The sequence below is a fragment of the Capsicum annuum genome, chromosome 2 (genome assembly GCF_002878395.1).
Source record: "Capsicum annuum cultivar UCD-10X-F1 chromosome 2, UCD10Xv1.1, whole genome shotgun sequence".
NCBI lineage: Eukaryota > Viridiplantae > Streptophyta > Magnoliopsida > Solanales > Solanaceae > Capsicum > Capsicum annuum.
In genome coordinates, this window is record NC_061112.1 from 119217845 (window position 1) to 119239702 (window position 21858).

The window sequence follows — 21858 nt, forward strand, 5'->3', positions numbered from 1 at the left end:
CTATATATATAGTTACATACTAATTTATAAAACATATACACATGTATTCTTTAAATATATACTACTTTAGAAAATATATACACAAATATACGTATCATTCAATATATGTATTTCTTTAAATAAAACATATACTACAATATATACACACATTATATATATAGTTATTTACTAATTTATAAAACATATAAATATGTATACATTAAATATATATACTTTAGAAAATATATACACATATATACGTACCATTCAATATGTCCGTACTACTTTAAATAAAATATACAACAATATATACACACACTATATATATAGTTATATACTAATTTATATAATATATAAATTAAAAAATCTGATTTATTTTTAAAAACTTAATCTGGCCGACCCGATTAACCGGCGAGCCTGGATCGATTTTGGTCCAGACCGGGTTAATCGGGCCCAAATAAAAAATTAACCCAATCCGATACCCAGTACCCTACAGCTCGTGGGCTAATCGGACCGGATCAAACATGGCCAAATTTATTTAGTGGGTTGGGCTGGGTTAACCCTGCCCGTTTGACAGGCTAGAGTACCTAGTAAAATATATAATTCTTCTCTAAATATATATACGTATATAACATAATTTCTTTTTTAAAATTAAACGAATGTACTTGTACCCTTAACCCTTATTCTTTCATGTGAATATCTACCTCTAATGCTAAAGAACTCATTTGCTACGTGGAATAAAATAAAGAAGAATATTTCATCAATTGAAAAATCCAATGAAATTAGTTGTTTTACCACCTTCATGAGATAATAATCTCAAATTTTAATACAAATAATAATTAACAGAAATAAAATAAAAAATTATCATATAACCTAATTAATATTCTTTCATATAACCTAATTAATATTCATAACTAAATGTGAAATAGAAATATTTTATTTTATCCAAGAATTATCACATTGATCTAGCATACCAAATGAATTCTTTAGCACACATCCCCTTTTTCCTTTACCCTCCCCTGCTATGGTGTGTAGTGAAGAAGGGATAAAATAATATTCCCTCCGTCCCATTTTACGTGTCGTCATTTGATCGTGCACGGAATTTAAGAAAAAAGAAAAGAATTGATAAAGTTTATCAAATTATTCTTTATAAAAAAATGTGTCAATATCTTTTTTGTAATTAAGTAGGACTAATAAGGGTAAAAGAGTAATTGTGTATTTAAAAAGTTGTCTAATAAGGAAAGGTGACACTTATTTTGGAACGGACTAAAAAGAAAATGATGACACATAATTTGGGACGGAGGGAGTAATAAAAAAAAAGTACTATTTGTAAGTTTCTCATTTCTCGGAAAGCCCCTATAAAATGTCCAATTTCAAACAATGCCTCCAAAACTTCCCAGTCCTCAAATCCTAACCCAAAACCCAAACAACAGGGAGAAGAAGCAATCAAAGTAACAAAACTGAAGCACCAAAACCGAATACAGTATCTATATCAATCAATTCTGCTATACAGAAGAAGAAATCAATGGCGGAAGAATGTAAGAACAATAATACTAATAAGGAGAAGAAGAGGGCGGTGGTTGTGGAGTCGTTAGGATGGTTAACGGAATCCACCATCATGCCTAAGAAGATCAAACCAATTGAAGGCGTCAGTGCTTCTTCCATCCTTGAGCTTAAAGCCCAATTATACAAATCACAAGAAGATGCCAAACGTCTTGCCAAAGAGACTATCCACCCTTCTGCTGCTGCTGACCCTAATTATTCCCATCTCGAAATTCACCGTGCCAAGAAGAAGATTACTGCCAAGAACGTTTTCTCCTCTAAGAACCCTGGGGTTGATGCTAGAGAGGCCAAGTATAGTTTCTACTTCCCTTGCCCTGTTTTTGGTTGTTAATTACAGTTACATTTTCAATTTTTTGGAATTCCTCGTGTTGAGTCCCTCCTTTTGTTTTTCTTGAGCATGAGGGGCTATTGGAAACAGTCTCTCTACCTCCGAGGTAGAGGTAAGGTCTGCGCACGCTATATTGAGTATGTTGTTTTTGTTGTTGATTCTAGGGTTTCATAATTGAGGTTAGAATCTATTTTGGTCAAGTAAGAATATATTGAATATTAATGATCGTTTGGTACTATCAAAGAGTGGAAATTGACATTCTCTAGCAATCAAACTCTGAGATAAACTTAGATTAGAATTGGTTTTAAAGTAACTTACCTATTGCAGTTGTAAATGTGATTAAGATTTGGGTTTTGATAAGTAGGATTGGAATTGGGAAAAGATGGCGGTTAGTAATTCATATGGGAATTTTATAGTTCGGTGCAATTGTGGGGAGAGGTGATGAGACAGGACGTGATGCAATTTCAGCTATGCAAGGACATGACTTTCGATAGGAGGTTATGCTTGACACAGACTAGGGTAGGAGCTTAGTAGGTAGTAGTGTGTTGTTTTGCTACCTGCCCATATACTAACTACTAGTTGTAGCATTGCTTATGCAGTTGCTTGTTCTTCCATTTTGCTACTATATGATATTTCTTGTACTTCGACTATCGTATATTTTGTTGTAGTTACTTTCAGTATGTTTTGTGATGCTTACCATTTTGCTTATTCTCTTTCTAGATTGATTTTGACTGTTTTTCTTGAGCCGAGGGTCTATTGAAACAACCTCTCTACCTCTGAGGTAGGGGTAAGATCTGTGTACACTGTACCCTCCCCAGACACCACATTGTGAGAGTGCCCTGGGTATGTTGTTGTTGATGATGCAATTGTGGGGTTTGGAAATTAGGTCTTAACTCTATTCGTTGTTCTGATTGATTGAATCATGAGGCGAAACTGGATTTTATCTTATGTTTGGGATAATTGTCTAAAGTTGTGTACATGTTTATGCATTTGGTGTTCATATTCTTTTCAAGGCGTAATTGTTAAGCAGTGGGTGGAGGACTGCTCTAGCAGCATATTGGTGTCTTATGAGGCCTGTGAGCCCGAAAACCTCTAAGGCTATTATCTGAATTGCTAGAATAATTGGTACGCCAGCTCTATATGGGTACAGGGGCCTATAGAATCAAATCATATTTGGAGGTGCCAGCAGTCCCCATAGAAAAAATCTCTTTTTCTTCCCATATCAAGTTTTCTCTATACTTTGTATTCTTTTTTACCTCCAGGTAGGGGTTGGTGGAGAGTGTTTACTAAATTAGAGAAGACACAACCTTGCTGGAAGACTTCGGTTCTAACAGAGGAGCAGTAATCTTCAGGGTTTTTGGATATATGCATGACTTTCTAAAAGATGTTAGTACTAAAGGCTTAATTCTTGTATATTTTCTCCTTTGTTTAAGGGACAAGCTTGAGATGAAAGCAATCAAGGATGGATCAGTAAGCTATGCTGCCTTAGAACGAAAGGCTAAGTTATACGATAAGCTGGTGAGGGGTGAGCTTTCTGACGGGGAGGATGAAGAGAGGTACTGTGTTGATTTCTTCCGGAAGGGCCAGGATCAGGAAAACCCTGAGCAGCTTCAACAGCATGACATTTCTAACACAGAACTTAGAGATGAAGATGGAGATGATGATGCCTCCCTACTATCAGAGACAAAAGCTGCAGGACTTGGCCGGCAAGCTGGCTCATTCGACCGAAGTGAACATAAGCGCTTTGTAATGTAAGTATTGCTAATTATACACTATTTTGAGCTTAGATGTTTGTACGGTCTGTTAAGTAGAAAAAAGACTGGTTCCTGTGTTTTACACTACTTAAGATGTTTGCGAGACTTTGCCGTCACTCATAAGCCTGTCTGATTCATTTTTTGCATAACATTATTTGTTGCAAGCACTTTCTGCTAATAGTATTTAATAGCTTTTCGGAAACAGCCTCTTTACCTCTGCGGTAGGGTAAGGTCTTACCCTGCGTACACTTTACCCTCCCCATACCCCATTTTGTGGGACTACACTGGGTATGTTGATGCTATTGTAGCTTTTGGAAAAGTTAAGATCGACTCAATTGTGATGAAAGAATTACAAACCTACCAATGGTCAGAATGGCACTTGCTCATGTGCTCAAACGCAGAAGGGCTCCCGTAAACAAACATAGAAAAAGAGAAACAGTTAACAGTATTTATCAAAATCAAATAAGTTAAAAGGCATTGAATTTTGATGGAGATTTTGACTGTTATAACATCCTAGGTATCTTAAGCTATTCTTGATTGTCAGCTTAAAGGAAACCCCTCTCTTCCTTCCTTCTCTAGTCTTCGTTTATTTTTCTGTTACTTCTGAATAGTTTGCTTGAGTAGATATTTACGTTATTAAAAAAAATAAAAAAATTACTTTGCTTGAGAATTAACTTTCTACCTCAGCAAAGAGTTTGATCCTTAACTTAAGTAACTAGTGCAGAAAATTATTGTTAACTGTTTGTAAAGAAGTTCATTTATTGCTTTATGAGTCTCTTTTCTCTTACTATATTTAATTTGTTCACAACATTTATCTGCTTACATTTGCATTGCATGTTGCTCTTCTCAGGGAAGTTCATAAAGAAGCAAGTCAAGCAAGGGAAAAAGCATCAGAACTCAAGCTACGTAGGCAAGAACAAGTAGCAGCACGTCGAGAAAAACTAAAACAGGCTTATCTCCGCAAACAGATTGAGAAATTGAAGGCTTCCAAGACAGAGCAGACATAGACCAGAGGTAAACTTCTAACTTCTATAATCGACAATAATGTTCTTCTTTCAGCTTAGGCATCTGAAAGACTAAAATCGACACCGGCTTTCCTTAAACTTCATGGTGATTGGTGATATCATTCTATTTGGAAGAATTTTGTAATCTTTTACATTCTGAGTACTGTGTTTACACCAAATTTTTTTCAGAATATAAGCTTCATGTCACGGGCCTATTTTTAGCCGCGTGTGGACAGCTTAACACCCTCAAGATCGATGCTAAACTCAGTCCGAAACCAGGTCTAAAACAGTCCCCAAGAACCTTTGAACATTCACACAAACACGTAAGGAAAAATAACAAAGGAAGACAATGGTTTTGGGAGGCCCGAAGAGCCAATTTTCTGGTATATTTCTTGAATAATGCAAGTATGAGATGCTGCCCAAGAGGGCTTTACAACATATATTTAAAGTCCCAAAGTCAGAGGGCACAATAAATGCTAGAAAACGACCCTATACAGTTATCCACAACAAGCTAGTCAAACTTTCTATATTTGGCCATGCAAGCCATGCAACTAGTGAGATGCCTTTGTCTTGCGGCCTACTTTTCTGTCTAGCAGCTGGACAAGGCTCCAAAGCCTCATAAATGTCGACCCATGCTTGTAATTTGACCTCCCAAAGATGCCTCCACGTTGGCTTTGTCAATTGACCTCTTGGCAGCCCCGTCAAGCTTGGAAACATACCCGAACAGCTCGGAAACATGTCCAAAATATGAGGAATTTAATGGGTAGTGATGCAAGGCGTCACACTCTCCCCCACCTGATTTGGCGACGACCGCGGCGCCACATAGTTGTAAATATTTGTGGACTTGCTCCTTGAACTGCCACAAGTCCTCATATTTTTCCCATGATGCCTCCTCTGGCGGTTGGCCCTTCCAATGGACTAGGAATTGGGCACTCGAATTGCCCCAACCCTTGCCTCGAATCAATTGATGATCAATGATTTCTTCAATTTGCTTATCCGTGGCAGCAGGCATCATGAAGATATGAGCCCGACTAGACTTACCCCGCTCCACGTCATCCTTGTCTTCAAAGTACGGTTTTAATTGACTCGCATGAAAGACAGGGTAAATCTTGAAATGAGAAGGCATGTCCAGCTTGTACGAGATTTTTCCCACCTTGGAAACAATCTCAAAAGGTCCTTCATAACGTCGGATTAGACTTTGCTTAACGCTTCTCAATGACTTGAATTGCCTCGGATTGAGCTTGACCATCACTTTGTCTCCAATCCGATAGTGGACTGGACGTCGCTTGCGATCAGCAAATTTCTTCATTTTACGGGCTGCTTTATCAAGATATGACCTCGCCATGTCGACTTGCTTTTCCCAAGCCTTGGCCATATGATAAGCACCCGAATTTCGCATTCCGGCATTAACCGGCAAAGAATGCGGTGTGTTTGGTTGCTGCCCTATAACGAGTTCAAATGGACTACGTCCCATAGCCTCACTTCGCTGCAAGTTGTATGAGAATTGGGCCATGTCAAGCAACTTTGCCCAATTTTTTTGGTTGGCACTAACAAAGTGCCTCAAGTAGCACTCGAGAAGCCCACTTACCCGCTTCGTTTGTCCATCGGTTTGTGGATGAAAGCTGGTCGAAAAGTGCAATTCGGAGCCTAATAAGCTGAACAACTCCTTCGAAAATGCACCCGTAAACTGAGGGTCTCGGTCGCTAATGATGTGCCTAGGCACGCCCCAAAGTTTCACAACATCTTTTAGAAACAACCGAGCTGCCTCCTTGGCTTTGCAACTAGATGTGGCAGCCGTGAAAGTTGCATACTTTGAAAAACGATCTGCGATCACCATGATCGTGCCACAATCTTCCGAGTTTGGCAAACACGTAATAAAATCCATGGTGACGCTGTCCCATGGTTTCTCCGCGACAGGCAGCGGCTCAAGTAATCCCCCAGGTGCCTTGTGCTCTACCTTGTCTTGTTGGCAAACAAGGCAAGTGCGGACATATACCTCGATATCATCCCTCATTCGAGGCCAATAATAAGCAGCCTCTAACAACGCCATAGTGCGTTTCTGCCTCGAATGACCAGCCCACGTCGTGTTATGGCCTTCCTTGATCAACAAACGCCTAAGCTTTTTCCATCTAGGCACATACACTCGCCTTCCGGTGGTGTACAACAGTCCCTCCTCTTCCCAAGAATTGCACCTCTGGCTGGGCAAACGTGCACTTCTCTCTCTTAACGCATAACTCATTTTCTCGCAGCACATTAAACACTAGTTGAAGGTGTCTAACGTGCTCCCCCATTCAGCTACTATAAACAACAATGTCGTCCAGGTATATGACCACGAATTGATCCAAGTATGGCTGGAAACTCTTGTTCATTAGGGTGCAAAACATGGCTGGTGCGTTGGTCAATCCAAAAGGCATGACCAGCTACTCAAAGGACCCATAACGAGTCACACAAGTCGTCTTGGCTTCATTTCCTTCGGCTATGCGAACTTGCTAATAGCCCTTCCTCAAATCCATCTTCGTGAACACTTTGGCTTGCCCCAAGCGATCAAACAAATCAGCAATCAAAGGAATGGGATATTTGTTTTTCACCGTGACCTTGTTAAGAGCACGGTAATCAATACACAACCTCAACGTCCCTTCCTTCTTCTTTTGAAATAAGACCGAAGCTCCAAAGGGTGCCTTAGATGGTCGGATGTGGCCTAATTCCAGCAACTCCTTGAGTTGTTTTCTAAGTTCTTCAAGCTTCGGAGGCGACATTCGATACGGGGTCATAGATGGTGGCTTTGCCCCGGGAACCAACTCAATTTGGTGATTAACTTCCCTTCGTGGAGGTAACCGTTTGGGTAGCTCCTCCGGCATTACATCTTTGTTCTCTTCAAGAACACGTTGGACATATGAGGGCAATAATTCAGCTTCTTGGCAACCCACAATCTCCATCAATGTCGCAAGAAAGGTTGGTTCCCCTTTCTTGAATCCTTTAACAAGCTGCATCGCCGACAAACGTGTGCCACTTTGAGAGACACGAATAAGTGGAACAATGCAAGAACCACCCACATCACAAATGGCTAGCTGGTTGAGACGTGGCGAAATAAACGCATTAATCTCATACAAAAAATCCAGCCCCATAACAATATCAAAGACATCCATCGGGACAACCGAAAAATCCGTTTCTCCCTTCCAACCTCCCAAGGTGAGACTCACCCGAGGAGAGAGGCCATTGACATTGGTAGGGAGACAATTAACGGTTTTCAACATTGAATCGCTGGTCACGAACGCAAGGCCAATTTCTTTAGCCTTTTCCTCCGTAACAAAGTTATGCGTTGCTCCGGTTTCCACCATAATGCGGACTACTCGGCCATTCACTTCCCCATTAACAAATAATGACTCTCGAGGTCTAACGCTATGCTTCTTGGCAGCAAGAGCTGCAAGCGTCATGTGGTTAAACAAAGCCATGTGGTTGAACAAACCCACGGCATGTCCCTTTCCTTTCTCCGGATTGGCAGCTTGCGCTTCTTTCTCCCCGAAGCCCCCGGCTTGCGCACTATCTTGCTCCTTCCGTGTTGCTGCAATCATCGCCCCAAGCTTGCTTAATGACGGGCAAGACCTTGCAAAGTGAGACGTATCCCCACAAAGGTAGCAGCCGCTATTGCTGTTAGCTACAACCTTCTTCTTCTCCTCGTAGTTCTTGCGGAATGATGAAGGCTGGTTGCGTTCGCCTTTGAACTCACGATTTTTGTTGGGAACGAATTTATCTTTGCCCCTATCTCCACGATCCGTCTTGGCAGCAGTTGGTTTGTTCCGATTATCCTTCGCCTTGGCATAATCGGAAAGAAAATCGCTCAAGGATTCCGCCACTTTAATGGCCTCATCCATGGTCTTGACATTACGTCTCCTCAACTCTTGTTTGGCCCAATTTTGGAGGCCATCCGAGAAGAAAAACAGCAAGTCCTCACTGCTGAAACTTGTTACGAGCAGTGAGAGTTTTGTAAACTCCCTCACATAGTTGTGGATTGAGGAAGTTTGCTTAAGTTCCCTCAATTTTCGTCGGGCTTCATCGACAACATTTTGAGGGTAGAATTGTTCCTTCAATTCATCCTTGAACTGATCCCAATCAACAATGGTGCAAAGACCCCTCTCCATGTCTACCTTTTTCCTACGCCACCACAACATTGCGACGTCACTAAAGTACATGGTTGCAATCCGGATCCTCGCTGCCCCGTCAACAACTTTGACATGCTCAAAGTATGACTCCAATTGCCATATGAAGTTTTCAACTTCTTGAGCATTCCTCTCACCCTTAAACACATTGGGTTTAGGCGCCTCAATACGAACATCATGGTAAGTCACGGAACCATGATTTCCTTGAACATGGGCTGCTTCCAGTTGGTGCTTCAAATCAGCAACTTCTTCCTGCAAAGCGGACTGCCCCAACATCACCGCGGACAGTTTTGACTCAAACTCATGTAGTGCCGATAACGCTTCCGTAAGCTTGAGTTCTAAGCTGGTCAGCCCCTCCTTGTGCTCCTCATTTTGCTCGGACAAGTCGGCTTTGACTTCATCCAGCCCTTCAAGGGCAGCCGCCTCAAGAGTGCTAACGTTGGACTCAAGGGTCTTGAAACGATGGCCTAAAACCGCCAAACCAGTCTCCGTGCTAACGATTCTCACATCAAGAGAGCCGGATGCGGAACCCTCGCCATCTTCCACGTTCGTAACAGCCTCACTAACTGGAATTTGAGCCTCATCCTTGTTCCTACTCTTGTCACGTTTCTTGCTCTTTGTTTTGCCCAAATTGTCTCCGCCATGAACCTCCTCGTCGCCGTCGTATGCCATGTTCAAAGAGCTGCTTTGATACCACTTGTCACGGGCCTATTTTTAGCCGCGTGTGGACAGCTTAACACCCTCAAGATTGATGCTAAACTCAGTCCTAAACCAGCTCTAAAACAGTCCCCAGGAACCTTTGAACATTCACACAAACACGTAAGGAAAAATAACAAAGGAAGACAATGGTTTTGGAAGGCCCGAAGACCAATTTTCTGGTATATTTCTTGAATAATACAAGTATGAGATGCTTCCCAAGAGGGCTTTACAACATATATTTAAAGTCCCTAAGTCAGAGGGCACAATAAATGCTAGAAAACGACCCTATACAATTGTCCACAATAAGCTAGTCAAACTTTCTATATTTGGCCATGCAAGCTATGCAACTAGTGAGATGCCTTTGTCTTGCTGCCTACTTTTCTGACTAGCAGCTGGACAAGGCTCCAAAGCCTCATAAATTCGACCCATGCTTGTAATTTGACCTCCCAAAGATGCCTCCATGTTGGCTTTGTCAATTGACCTCGTGGCAGCCCCGTCAAGCTTGGAAACATACCCGAACAGCTCGGAAACATGTCCAAAACATGAGGAATTTAATGGGTAGTGATGCGGGGCGTCACATTCAGGCTTATTGAAGTCTCCAAATAAAGTCGGTAGATTATTGGTTTCTTACTGACTGACATCATGAAGTGAGGGTGTATTGGGCCTTAACAGCTGTGTCTTTGTTATTTACCTTTCACAATTGACAGTCACTGAGAAAAAATAAAATGAAGTGGTGTAAAGTCGTTTTGGGGACTAATTGATTTTCCGGTTACTGAATGTTTTTTGGTGTTAATGAACTTACAAGTCTTTGAAAATATTTGACAGTGTATTTTTATTTTTTCTCTCTAATACATAGGGGAATATAGCAGGATAGGCCCACTCCTACCGCGTGGAGGACTCTCGCTGATACTATTAGGCTATAAACCTTGGTTTTTGGGCAGTGCATTGAATTCTAGACTGTTGGAATATGTGTTAAATATTTTTAAGGCATGTTTAGAAATGAGTTTCGTAAAATCAGCAGATATATGTTATGATTACCTTTTTGGATTATTCATATAATTTAAATATTGAGGAATTAGAGTAAGGTATTTCGGATTCTAGATTAAGCTGTAGAAAGCTGATTGTTTGATAAGTCATGTTCCACCAAGAATACTCTTTTCTTAGAAGGTAAAGTAGTTCTATAAATGGAAAAAGGGTCAAAAAATACTCTAAACTATTTGAAATAGGTCAAATTTATCCTCCTTTATGTTTTTAACTCAAAAATGCCCTCTAACTAGTCAAATAGCTCAACAATACCCTTCCTACTAACAATTAGGGGTGTTCATGGGTCGGTTTGGGTCGGTTATTGATCAAAACTATAACCAAACCAACTTAGTCGATTTTTAAATTTTAAAAACCAAATCAAATCAATATAAAAAATAACCGTCGGTTTGGTTCTTGTCTGTTTAGTTCGGTTTTTTCGGTTTATAACTTAAGCTAATGATAAAAGTTGAAATTGAAAAAAAACAAATCCAATCCAACAGTGTTGTGCGTTAATCTTGAAGCTAAGATGTTAATTTAGTGTTATACTTGGGCAAAGCCACGAACAACACCATATGAACGCTTCTACAAAAAATATTTAGAAACTACATATAAGAGAACGATATAATAAATCCCCCAAAAGGTGAATACATAAATTTTTCTTGCTTAATAGGAACCAAAAAGAAAGTTCAAAACTAGTGATTATCTATTGTCTAATGAAACTCACGTGTAAAACCTCATAGACACCAAACCGTGAACACCCCTACTAGTAACAATTGTTCCAAAACAAGCCAAATTGGCCCATTTTCCCTTGTTTTGGAGCACCGTTAGTAGGAAGGTTATTTTTGAGCTATTTGGCTAGTTGGAGAGCATTTTTGAGCCTAAAAATTAACGGTGAGGGTATTTTTGGGCAAAAAACGTAATGGAGGATGAATTTGACTTATTTCAAATAGTTTATAGGGTATTTTTGGCTCTTTGCCTTCTATAAATTGGAACAGCACAAATGATGTCCTGCTGGTACTGTCAAATGTAACAAAAAGCCAAGTTATATGCCCCATCTAACTTTGTGGGGATTCTAGTGTTTCTCGAACTCTTTTAGCCCTCATTATATGGTATAATTACATTGCTTAGCATAAGCTAAACGAAAATATACAGTGAATCTTATTGATGGAGCTAGTAGAATCTTCAAAACATCTTTTTCTCCTTTGCGTCCAAACATTCCACCAAAAAAATATTCAGATGTAGTTTTCCACCATGGTGAACTTCTCTTTCTTAGGCCTTCTCTGTGTGTACAAGCATTTCATTTGTAGCCCTTGCCCCTTGGCATGCATTGCATTCTGATCATACTTGATAAAGCGGCTACAATTGTGCAATAACATGGCAGTGCAAAAACAAGTGGCTACATCGGGGAAAACCTTTTTTTCTCTTATGAGTGAGTGAAGCTTCTTTACACGATCCATGTAAAATTGGCTGCCTTCAATGGAGCTTTGTATCTCCAGATTTGACCATGACCAATGACTTAACATGAACTCCTCACCCCTGTTGCTATGTATCCATGTTATATGCTGTCTTTTATGTTATTTAGCTGCTGATATGTTTTCAAAAGACAGAAGAATTCAACAGCCCCCTCTTCACCTCCCAGTGTTAATTTCTTTTTAAGTTGATACTCCGAACCCCATTGACCTCCTGCAGAAGACTGTTATAGTGCTTGTATCAACAATTTCCCATAATTTTTATGGGCATGACGTTTGGACATCTTCAATTTGCCTGACAGGTTTTTGAGGCTGGAAGTTTGAATCTGCACTTCATTTGAACAAGCCTGAGGTTAGCAAATCCAAGCATCAGCTTTAGCAGGCGGGATGTATCTAGCACCTTGAAGTTGTGGACTTTCATAGACCGAGACCAACTAGTTTCAAGTTGCAGTGTAGCTTTATCAAGAAGTAGAATGCTCAATTGTTATAAAGAATGCTCCAATGTAAACTCAAAATGTGACGGTTTCTCTTGTTTCCTTGGATGTGTATCATGTAAAAGCAGCAATTATTTTGCAATCTTGGTGGAAAAGAAAATTGTCTGTCTTTTTACTGAAAAGGAAAAAGCTAAACTCAACTTATATTATACTGTGATGAGCAAAAAATGAAAAATAAAACGACTCCACTGGGGATCGAACCCAGAATCTCTGGTTCCGTAGACCAGCGCCTTATCCATTGGGCCATGGAGTCTTTGCGCCTGTAACAATTTTCTTTCGTTAATTATTTGCTCCCTTGGGGCAAATTTCAAATCAAGTTGCTTGTGGTTTCGGAGGATATTGTAATATTCTGCTAATTAATAATAGCGCAATATTAATGTTTCATTTCTTTTTTATTACTATTCAATTCGACTGTATCCTACTTCTAACGTTAACCTAATAGTATCACAAACTATTGTACTCTTTTGGTCTAAATTTATGTAATATAATTAATTTGATTTGATAAAAAAAATTAAGATTTTTTTTGTTTTTTAATTTTATTGTCTTAAGCAAGTCATAGGTAGTTGTGTGGCTATGAATTAATTCATTGTGGGAGGGGGAGGAGGTGAAATAAATATTTTTAAAATTAAATTATCACTAAATATAAAAATATATTATTTTCTGAAACAAACTAAAAAAAAAGTACATTACATAAATAAATACAAAGGAAGTAGTATGTCATTTTATTCAAGATTGTGGCACAACACATCAGGTTCAAATTCATTTGATAGTTGTTGTTGGTGTAATATACCACAAATTACAATAATTGTTATAGCTGAAATAAAATTAAATAAAAAATGAAGAAAATAAGATCATCTTCTTCTTGGCTGAGGCGTGGATATCTCACTTTCTTTAAATAGATTTAAGCCCACTGCGGCATAATCTATACCGATCCAACAGTAATCTCTTGACTTATCCCCTCCAGGATACAACAGCCCATCAATGATGTATAACTCAAGCAACTCCGAATTAGTTGAAGAGTTCAAAACTCCACCATAAGAACACGTTCTTTCAACATATATTTACTCTCTTTGTATAGTGAATATAGTTAAGTCTATTCTTTGTCTCAACTCTTTCTTTCACTAATATAATTACTATCTTTTGTATAGTGAATATAGTTGTAAACTTGGAATATTTTCTTGTCCCAAATCTCTCTTACTGCTACGCACTATAATCTTTTTCACATTTATTATGTTTTTTTGTATATTCTACATCAACACAAAGAAAGAATCGCAAATATTTATAGTTGTAGAATTCTTTCATGTAATGAATATGGTGAATGAGGGGTAGTAATGTAGGTAGATGAATAGTCTTGATGTTACATAAGTTACATGAAAGTAATGGTCATGGAGTTATAAGAACTAATGACCTTGAGAGTTAAAAGAACTAATGGACATATGAGTTACAAGAACTTACAATCCTGAATTCATACCTACTAACACAAAAATATAATGTGGCGAGTTACAAAAATAATGACACCATTTTTTTTCACTTTATGCCTATTAATTGTCATGCACTTTAATATTTTTATTTTAATAATAAAATGCACCAACAGGTGCAAATTACATTTTCTGCAGTCCAAAACATCCAAATATTTATTATATTGTTATTACTATTTATAGGATTATTGGGATATGTTGTTATTATTATTATCGAACATTAAATTATCTTGCAAAGGAAACTTCCAGATGAGTCGGTGTAAATATATATAAGTTGGCACCAAAGCAATTAAAGCAGTCTCTTGTTGTGAGTTCCAATTCATCACCAGAAATGCCTGAATCTCATTTACGGCGGAGGAACCCACCGAAGCTGAGAGAGATAGAAGTTCTCATATACTCAGCAGAGGACTTGAAGAACGTCAAACACTTGACCAAGATGAGAACCTACGCCGGCGAAGGCGACGACGGGACCAACCCGATTTGGAACCAGGTGGTGAAGGGGCGGCGTTAAACGTGGACATTTACGCTCACGGCCACCTTCGAGAGAAGCCGGTGGGGAGTGCTATCCCTATACAGTTTCTGACAGTGCGGATATGGAGACCTTCTGGGAGGGCACAAGGGCTGCTTAACCTCTGGGTGAAGAAACAACGGCGGAGGATCGGGACAAGAGTAGCACTACTGTACTGAGCTTCTGCATATATGGATGCCATTTGCTATTGTTGTTTTATTCTTTTCTTTTCTCTTTTTCGGCTACCTAATAAGTAATAATTTAAAATGTAAGTCTAATTTGTTTTTATTGTATACATGGTCATGTAATGATTTTAGTTTAGTGCATACGTTGGTTATGTAATAATGATCGATAATTTAGCATTATTCTCGCCTGAGTGGTGGTATTGGTAACATAGTATTATTCTCGTTGGTCGTTATTGTCATCGATATATTTTATGTTTTAATTATCCCACTATTTATACGTGACAATACATGATTTATATAATGATCGATATTGTAGCATCATTCTTGTTTAGGTGGTGGTGGTAACATAGCATGTGTCGTTTGGTGAAACACGTGCCCAATTTCCTCAATTTGTAAGAATTTTTACTTTGACATTTTAAGTAAATATTATTTATTGTAAAGTATAATATATAAAAATCATCCTAAACTTGATATCAAATTATAACGTTGATCATAAATTTTAATAGTGCACAAATAGAACCTTTAACTATTTAAAACCTGAACAAATATAAATTTCGATTTTGTAACCCCATACGTGAGTCTCACTCGCGCATACGTGAAAAGGTAATTCAATCATATGGTGTCACGTCGTTAAAAGGGCTGACTTGGAGAGAAGTCATATTTGTGCAGTTTTGAATAGTTAAAAATCATATTTGTGCACTATCAAATTTCTGCTTTTTGTGTTAAAATGACGTTGTTTTATTATTATTATTATTATTATTATTATAATAATTTATTTATTTATTTTTATAGCAACAACACTTAACTTTTTTTTAATTTAAAAAAATTATTATTATTATTTTATTTATTTCTATAGCAGCAGTACCGAACTTTTTTTAATTAAAAAAAAAGCCACTAGCAAGGATCGAACCCGCACAATAGGCTGAAGAAAGCGTCCAAGAAGAGCAAATAACACCACTGAGCTATCTAAGTGTCTTGTTTCATGTGGTTCAACATTAACATACGTACATAAATATACATTTTCTATCTTATATATATACAACGGAATTTTTTTACCGAGGTGGTTCGGGTGAACTCCATGGCAACCACGTAGGTCCTCCCCTCGTTAATTTAATAACGTTTTAATAACGTTAATTTGATAACATCTTTTAATTGTGTTGATTTGATAACGCTAATTTAATATACTACTACTACTATCCTTAATAACATTAATTTAATAACGTTTTATTAAAACTATAATTTTTCTTATTATTAGTATTGTTTCATCTTTAATTTAATATTTAAATAAATAATATTTAGATATATTATATAACTTAAATTCGTCCTCTGTTTTATAATATATATACATACCCGCTCGATTTTTTCGTATGAGGTTGACCCGCCTAATTAATAAATCTTCAATATTGCTCTTTTTCTGCAATGATAAAAGAAATTAGATGTCATTTTCATCTTTGAGCCGAATGAAAAAATAATAGTGAAGAGTCATTTAAAGGTTATGTTTGTATAGTTTTGAATAGTTAAAGGTCATATTTATGCACTTTCAAAGTTTAAGGTTATATTTATGTATTATACCCTTAGATTTTAAGCTGAACGCGCTCAGTTTTGCGTGTTGAACACGCGTTTTGCCACGTACGATTGAAGGTCATATTTGTATAGTTTTGAATAGTTAAAGGTCATATTTGTGCACTGTCAAAGTTTAAGGTCAAAATTATAATTTGATGTCAAATTTAGGATATTTTTATGTATTAACTCATAGTTTTACTGTGTCATTTTGGCACCTCAATAATTAGCGAAGGACATGACATATTGACTAATTAAAAGAGTTCATGTGGTATTTTAATATAAAATAATAATTTAAAAATAAATTATAAAATAAAAAAATAGCACAATCCGACCCCCCCCCCTCTCCCCCCTCCCTTCAGGTTGTCTTCCCAACACTTCCAAAATTTCATTTTATTTTTCAGAAACCAACCCCTCAACTCAGCCCGATGTGTCTTCTCTACGATACCCCAAATAATTTATTTTTTTTAAAAAAATAATTCACTTAGGACAATAATTTAAAATGTAAAATCAAATATAAAAATTGTTCGTCTTCTCCTTCATAAGTTACGCGTATCACCTCCAATAACGCCCTCACATTCCACTCCGCGAAGTTGTCATCTAACATCGAATTCTCTTTACAATTGAAGTCCATGTCGGAATAATCGATGAAGTCATCGTCATGAAATTGTAACAATCTGAATCTGAATTAAACACCAAATCATTGTCGGAATTAGAGTTCATATTGAATCATCTACGAAGCCATCGACATGAAACTTGGTATGAAAAAAAGAATAAAATTTGATATGAAAAAATGATAGCGGAATTTAAAATTTCCAGACAAAAGATTATGTCTTTTTTTCGAGAATTTTGTAATTACAAATTAATTCTTGTCGAGAAAATTCATTTGGATATGATTTAATTTTTGCGTATTATTGGATATGAAAAAAATAAAGTATGATTCGATTTTCTAGTATGAATTAGATATGATCTGATTTTGTGTAAATTGCACTTTAATTTGTGTGCATAGGGTAAAATTACAGATTAATTCTAATTAAAGAAATTAATTTTATTTCAATTTCGCTATCAATTGAGAGACCATTGATGATCATGTTTGAATTTTAAGCTTTGAAAGTGATGAAAAATAGTGGCACAAAAATATGTGGAAGAAGAAGAGAAAAATGAAAGAAAAATGATCTCAATGAGCTTTCACGAAATGTGATACACTCACTTTGACATATCAGTGAAAGGTGTCAAAATGACACATCTAAAATCTATAGACGATGTTTAAAATAAACACCATCTACTTGAGGTGTCAAAGTGAAAATTTATACCAAGTTTAGAAGGCTGATGATGCATTTGACCTTATTGGTACATTTAATAGTTTTATTTCATTTTACCTTATCTATTTTATAATAATTTTATTGCTTATCATTCTAAACAAAAATATTATTTTAAATTTATTTTTAAGAACTGTGTAATTATATCATGATGGAGGTAATACCGTCAATATAACCATTAATAGATGTCGATCCGTGCAATATATGTTATTTTTTAGTCTTAATTTATGTGACATAAATAAAATTTAGATAATCAATAGTCAATTATATTTTAAAAATAATTTAATTTTTTAATTATTGAGATTTATAATACTTTTTTGCTATTCTAATTTAAGTGCTAATGATATAATTTCTGGAGTCAACAAAATATTTTATATCTTTACAATTTTTTAGGTTGTTAATTATTGTAATTTTAGTACTCTTTTAAGCATTTTATTAAAATATATAACAAATTATTTTTCTAGATGCTTTAAGATGTCAACTATTATAATTTATAATCTTCCTATGTGATTTTCAAATAATACATGTTACATACCTTTCCTAACTTTTGTGGCGTTGATATTCAATTATACTTTGAACTGTTCTAATTTAAGTGACACTGTTATAATTTTTAGAGTCAATCAAATATTTCACATCTTTTAAAATTTTTGAAGTTGTTAATTATTATGATCTGTAATATTTTTTATATATTTTTTTGGAATATATAATAGACTAATTTTTTAAATATATTTCAAGCCGTTAAATATTGTAATTTATAAAATATTTTATGTAAATTTCAAATAATATATGTTATTTTTCTTGTTCAAAATTTTGTGGCATTGGCAGTCAATTCTATTTTAAGAATAATTTAAGTTTTTAATTATTGTGAATTATAATACTTTTTCTTCTATTCCAATTTAAGTGACACAATGCTTAGATGACCATAATAATTAATTAGGAGTGATATAGTAAAATCACGATTGAAGCATCGAAGTAGACATGTCTTGAATGAATTATAATAACTAATTAGAAGTGATATAACAAAATTATTATAAAAAAATACTTGTGAAAAAAATTAAATTGATCTCATATAAGACGTCAAGTTAATTAACATTAAATAATATTAATTTTCTAATACTTACATGATTTATAATAATTTTTTAATATTATTTTTAATATTTAGATGACTTATAATAATTAATTAGGAGTAACGATCGAACCAGCTGAGTGGACATGTCAGAAATGTCTAATTTATTTTTTTAATATTTAATTTTTATTAAATATTATTAATTTTCTAACATCTAAATGATTTATAATAATTAATTAAAGATGATACATTAAAATAACAATTGAAGAAACTGAAAAAAAAGTCTCAGTTAATAATAAGTGAAATTTTAAGGAGCTTAGTAGTTATTTTGAAAATTATCTTTTTATTAAATATTATTAATACTATAATACTTAAATGATTTATAATAATTAATTAGTGGTGATATAAAAATTACGCTTGAAACAGTTGAAGCAGGAATCTGAAGCAGCCAGGATGACCCCAAGCTGCTCAACATTCATGCTTCTTATATATAGTAACTAGATGTCGAGGGTTGGTGCCAGCACGGGCCCAATATATGTTATTTTTTAGTCTAAGTTTTCGTGACATAAATAAAATTTAGATAATCAACAATCAAATGTAATTTAAAAATAATTTAATTATTTAATTATTGAGATTTATATTGCTTTTTTTTTCTATCCAAATTTAAGTGTTACTGATATAATTTCTGGAGTCAGCAAAATATTTTATATATTTATAATTTTTAAGTTATTAATTATTGTGATTTATAGTACTTTTTAAAGTATTTTCTTAAAATATATAACAAATTATTTTTAGATGCTTTAATATGTCAACAACTGTAATTTATAATTTACGTGATTTTTAAATAATACATGTTACTCTCCCTGTCCTAAGTTTTATGACGTTGATATTTAATTATATTTTTAACTATTCTAATTTAAGTGGCATTGATATAATTTTGAAAGTCAATCAAATATTTTATATCTTTTAAATTTTGTAAGTTGTTAATTATTATAATCTATTATATTTTTTTGCTTAATTTTATGGAGCATATAATAGATTATTTTTTAATGATATTTTAAGTTGTTAAATATTATAATTTATAATATATTTTATGTAAATTTCAATTGATATATGTTATTTTTCTTGTCCAAAATTTTATGGGATTGATAGTCAATTATATTTTTTTAAAAATTAAGTTTTTAATTACTGTGATTTATAATACTTTTTCTTCTATTCCATTTTAAGTGGCACAATGCTTAGATGATCATAATAATTAATTATGGGTGATATAGTAAAATCGTGATTGAAGCAGCGAAGTAAACATGTCTTGAATGAATTATAATAACCAACTAGAAATGATATAACAAAATTATTATAAAAAAATTCCTGTTGCAAAAAAATTAAGTTGATCTCATATAAGACGTCAAGTTAATTTAACATTAAATATTATTAATTTTTTAATACTTAGATAACTTCGTACTAGTTTTTTAATATTAATTATTAATGCTTAGATGACTTGTAATAATTAATTAGGGGCGATATAGTAAAATAACGGTCGAACCAAATGAAGCATATATGTCAGAAATGTTTATTTTATTCTTTATTAAACTTCACATTTCGATATGGGGTCATGCTATCTTGCCTGCAGTAGCTTTTGTGCGAATAAGGCCCACAAGTTATCATAAAGTCTCCCCATTACAATTAATTTTTGGTCAAGAGCCAAATATTTTCTATCTAAGAGTTTTTGGATGTGCGGTATATGTTCCAATTGCTCCACCACAACGCACAAAAATGGGTCCTCAAAGAAGATTAAGAATATATGTTGGGTATGAATCTCCTTCTATTATAAAATATTTGGAACCTATGACTGGAGATTATTTGTGACAAGATTTGCTGATTGTCATTTTGATGAAACAATATATTCAACATTAGGGGGAGAAAATAAGCAGTTGGAAAAGGAGATAGACTGGAATGCATTATCATTATCTTACTTAGACCCTCGTACAAATAAATGTGAACTAGAAGTTCAATTCATTTGCAAAACATTGCAAATCAACTGTCAGATGCATTCACTGACCTATCAAGAATTACAAAATCTCACATTTCAGATGCTAATACTCCTATTCGAGTTGATGCCCCGATTAGACAATTGAGTAATGCAAATGAGTCTAAACCACACTTAAAATGCGGTAGACCAATCGGTTCTAAAGACAAAAATTCTTGAAAAAGAAGAGGAGCAGATGATCAAAATAATCATAATATGGAGGAAGTTACTCATGAAGAGCAGTTAGACATAACAATTGATGAAACCTTTGAAAAGGTTCAGGTACCTGAAAATAATGAAAATAAAGAGATCTCAATCAGTTATGTGTCATCGGGAAAAATATGGAATCGAAATGATATAATTGTCGATAATATTTTTGCTTATAATATTGCTAATGAAATAAGACAATAAGATGAGGATCTTGAACCAAAATCTGTCGAAGAATGTAGACAGAGAAATGATTGGCCAAAATGGAAAGATGCAATCAAAATTGAATTGGCTTCGCTTGAAAAATGCAAAGTTTTTGGACCTATAGTCCAAACACCTTAAGGTATAAAGTTAGTGGGGTACAAATGGGCTTTTGTGCGAAAACGAAATGAGAAAAATGAAGTCGTAAGATATAAAGCACGACTTGTGGGGCAAGAAATTTTGCAAAGACCTGACATTGATTATATGGAGACATATTCTCCGATGGTGAATACAATCACCTTCAGGTATCTTATTAATTTGACAGTTCATGAAAAACTTGATATACACCTTTTGGACATTTTCATAGCCTACTTATATGACTCATTAGATAGTGATATTTATATGAAAATTCCTGAAGGATTCAAAATGCCTGATGCGTATAAAACTTCTCGAGAAAATTGTTCAATCAAGATTCAGAAATCCTTATACGGATTAAAACAATCAGGACGCATGTGGTATAATTGCCTTAGCGAATACTTATTTAAAGAAGGGTATAAAAATGACCCAATCTGTCCTTGTATCTTTATTAAAAGGTCTGAATCTGAATTTGTCATAATAGTTGTATATGTTGATGATTTAAATATCATTGGAACTCTTGAAGAGCTTCCAAAGACAATAGAATGTTTGAAAAAGGAATTTGAAATGAAAGACCTTTGAAAAACAGAATTTTGTCTTGATCTACAAATTAAACATTTTACAATTGAAATATTTGTCCATCAATCCACATATACTGAAAATATTTTAAAGAGATTTTATATCGATAAAGCACATTCATTGA

At 35.1% G+C, this 21858-nt stretch overlaps 2 protein-coding genes and 1 non-coding gene across 3 annotated transcripts; 1 reads left to right on the forward strand and 2 right to left on the reverse strand.

Annotated features, from left to right (window-relative positions):
* The first annotated feature begins 1358 nt into the window (after positions 1 to 1358).
* On the forward strand, positions 1359 to 12592 carry LOC107853271 (uncharacterized protein At4g18257). The gene is made up of 4 exons (XM_047406718.1): positions 1359 to 1833; positions 3304 to 3621; positions 4475 to 4638; positions 12279 to 12592. Exons 1-3 carry the CDS (start codon positions 1505 to 1507, stop codon positions 4629 to 4631), a joined length of 804 nt encoding a protein of 267 aa, XP_047262674.1. The 5' UTR covers positions 1359 to 1504; the 3' UTR covers positions 4632 to 4638; positions 12279 to 12592.
* On the reverse strand, positions 7118 to 9457 carry LOC107853270. The gene has a single exon (XM_016698264.2). The coding sequence runs from the start codon at positions 9455 to 9457 to the stop codon at positions 7118 to 7120; it is 2340 nt and encodes a 779-aa protein (XP_016553750.2).
* Positions 12593 to 12650: 58 nt separating the features above from the next.
* On the reverse strand, positions 12651 to 12723 carry TRNAR-ACG. Its single transcript has one exon. It is a non-coding gene; the product is annotated as a tRNA-Arg (tRNA).
* Between the last annotated feature and the right edge of the window lie 9135 nt (positions 12724 to 21858).

Coding starts and splice junctions, on each gene's coding strand:
- LOC107853271 (XM_047406718.1), top strand. CDS start 1,505: ATGGCGGAAGAATGTAAGAACAATAATACTAATAAGGAGAAGAAGAGG. Junction 1,834..3,303: donor GTTGATGCTAGAGAGGCCAA/GTATAGTTTCTA, acceptor CCTTTGTTTAAG/GGACAAGCTTGAGATGAAAG. Junction 3,622..4,474: donor GAACATAAGCGCTTTGTAAT/GTAAGTATTGCT, acceptor TGCTCTTCTCAG/GGAAGTTCATAAAGAAGCAA.
- LOC107853270 (XM_016698264.2), bottom strand. CDS start 9,457: ATGGCATACGACGGCGACGAGGAGGTTCATGGCGGAGACAATTTGGGC.